The sequence below is a fragment of the Babylonia areolata genome, chromosome 25 (assembly GCF_041734735.1).
Source record: "Babylonia areolata isolate BAREFJ2019XMU chromosome 25, ASM4173473v1, whole genome shotgun sequence".
Classification (NCBI taxonomy): Eukaryota; Metazoa; Mollusca; class Gastropoda; order Neogastropoda; family Buccinidae; genus Babylonia; species Babylonia areolata.
Window position 1 is genome coordinate 3,905,001 of NC_134900.1, and position 2,500 is coordinate 3,907,500.

The 2,500-nt window shown below is 52.9% G+C and overlaps 1 protein-coding gene across 1 annotated transcript in view; it reads left to right on the plus strand.

Annotated features, from left to right (window-relative positions):
- LOC143299917 (atrial natriuretic peptide receptor 1-like) overlaps positions 1–2,500 on the plus strand; it is a 561,408-nt gene that overhangs the window by 22,449 nt on the left and 536,459 nt on the right. Inside the window, exon 3 of the mRNA XM_076613452.1 lies at positions 299–722. Coding sequence (XP_076469567.1) covers positions 299–722 — 424 coding nt within the window. The remainder of the gene's footprint in view (positions 1–298; positions 723–2,500) is intronic.

Here is a 2,500-nt window from a genome sequence, read left to right on the forward strand (position 1 = left end):
TGGCCAAACCTTAAGATTCCATGACAATGAAGTATTCTATTCAATTCTATTATGTACTATACTCTTCTATTCTGTTCACACGTGGCTTTGGCCCAAAATTAAGGTTTCACGACCATAAAATATTCTGTTTTATTCCGTTCTCTTTTTTTTTCCTCGGGTATGCTTGTTCTTCGGACCATCCTTAACATCCCATGACCATGAAGTATTTTATCATTCCTCTCCTTTCCTCTTCTCTATTACCCTACTCTACCCTACCCTACTCTACCCTACCCTACTCCATCCTACTCCGTACCCGCAGGTGGACGTCTTCTTCGGCCCCGTCTGCGACTTCGCCGTGGCGCCGGTAGCCCGCCAGATCAGCTTCTGGAACGTGCCCATGATCTCTACGGGGGCCATGGCCCTGGACTTCAGCATCTCTCGCCACGACATCTACCCGCTGCTCACCAGGGTGGGCCCCGTCAATTTCGGCCAGCTGTCCAACTTCTTCTCCTCCACGGCCGAGTTCTACGGCTGGCGGCGGCTGAAGCTGCTCTTCTCCAAAGGGGGGCAGGACTACCTCATCAAGAGCTTCTGCCACCTGGCCACAGAGGCGCTGTACTACACGCTGAAGGATATCCGGCCCGACCTGCATCAGGACCACTTCCGTGTGGGCGAGGAGGAGGAGTTCACGGTGGAGGAGATCGAGAAGGTGCTCAAGGACGAGGTCGGGCTGGAGTACGGAGGTGAGGGGGCGGGGGGAGGGGGGGAGGCGGGTGTTGTTGTGGATGGGGATGGGGTGGCGGGGAGTGGGGATGGGGTATTTGGGTTGGGCGTGGAGGGATGGGGATTGGGTAGGAATGGGTGAGGGTGTGAAGGAGGTGGGTGTGCATGGGATGGAGGTTGGGTGGGGTGGCAATGGGGATGGTGTGATGGAGGAGGGTGTGTGTGTGGAGGGGGGGATCCGGGGGGTGGGGAGGTGGAGGAAATGGAGGAGGGTGTGTTTGTGGGGTGTTGAGGTGGGAGGGATGGTGGATGGTGTGTGTGTGTGTGAGGGGTAGGTGGGGTGGGAATTGGGGATGGTGTGATGGAGAAGGGTGTGTGTGGGGAGGGGGAGGATGGGGAATGGTGTGATGGAGGAGGGTGTGTGTGTGGGTGGGGGGGGTTAAGGGGCAAAGGGGAAGGGTGTTATGGGGGAGAGTGTGTGTGGGGGGGGTGGGTGATGGCAATGGGTAGGGTGTGAGGGGGGAGGTTGTGGGGTGTGTGTGTGGGTGGGGGGTGTAGGAGATAGGAGTGGGTTAGAAATGAGGGAGAGTGGGGGGGGGGGGGGGAGAGGGATGGGAGAGGGCGTGTGTGGAAATGGGAGGTGTGTGCATGCATGCGTGACTGTATTAGCGTGCATGATCTCAACAGCTGTGTGAAGCTGCTGCCGTGTGTAACATAATGAAAAATTAGCCTCACGTCGCTGGGAGCATTGGCATTAATCCTCCTGAAATTGTGTGTCGACTCCTGGGATTATACCATCACAACAGATCTGGACAATGGATGCAAGCTGGAATCCTCTCCTGAATGGGATTTTCCACCTGGTCCGTCTGACGGCATTTAAAAAATCAATCATTTTGGGCTTTAATTTTATCTGGGTGAATTTTTGCGGTGAACTTTTCACTCTCACAGACTCGTTCACACATCCTCTCTCTCTCTCTCTCTCTCTCTCTCTCTCTCTCTCTCTCTCTCTCTCTCTCTCTCTCTCTGTCTCTCTCTCTCTCTGTGTGTGTGTGTGTGTGTGTGTGTGTGTGTGTGTGTGTGTGTGTGTGTGTGTGTGTGTGTGTGTCTTCCCCCCTCTCTATCTGTCTATCTATATGTATGTCTCTCTGTCTCTCTTTCTCTTTCTGCGTCTCTCTCTCTCCCTCCCTCTCTCTCTCATTTACTCACTCATTCCTGTTCTCTCTCTCACTCCTCTCTCTTTCTCTCTCTCACACACACACACACACACACACACACACACACACACACACGAATGAAAGGTAAAGAGAGAGAGAGAGGGAGGGAGAGAGACAGGATACCAGAGAGAGAGAGAGAGAATTCTGGGCGGGATTACCATCGGCAATTTTGCCAAACAAGTCAGAAGAATAATTTAAAACGTAGTCAGAAGAATAATTTAAAACGTTCCCAAAATCCCAGCCACAAAATAAAAGCGGCAAACAATAGAGCACCGAGGGGGGGGGGGGGGGGGAGGGGCATGAGCTAATCAAATGAGCGAAGCTTAATTAATTCATGCCAGCCTGTTCGCTGCCTGGCTGGCTGGCTCTGAGGCGACAGAGAAAGCCTCGGACTTTGTCCACTTAGACTTCACACTGTGTCAGTTTTGCGGAGACAGCGGGGGTTGGAATGAGAAGAATCAGAATGAGGAAATTAAAATATCAAACCTTTTTTTTCTGTTTAGATTCCAGCTTTTTGTGGCACGTTGTCGAGTTGACTGGATATAACAGGCTTTGCACGCGCGCGCGAGCATGTGCACGCGTTC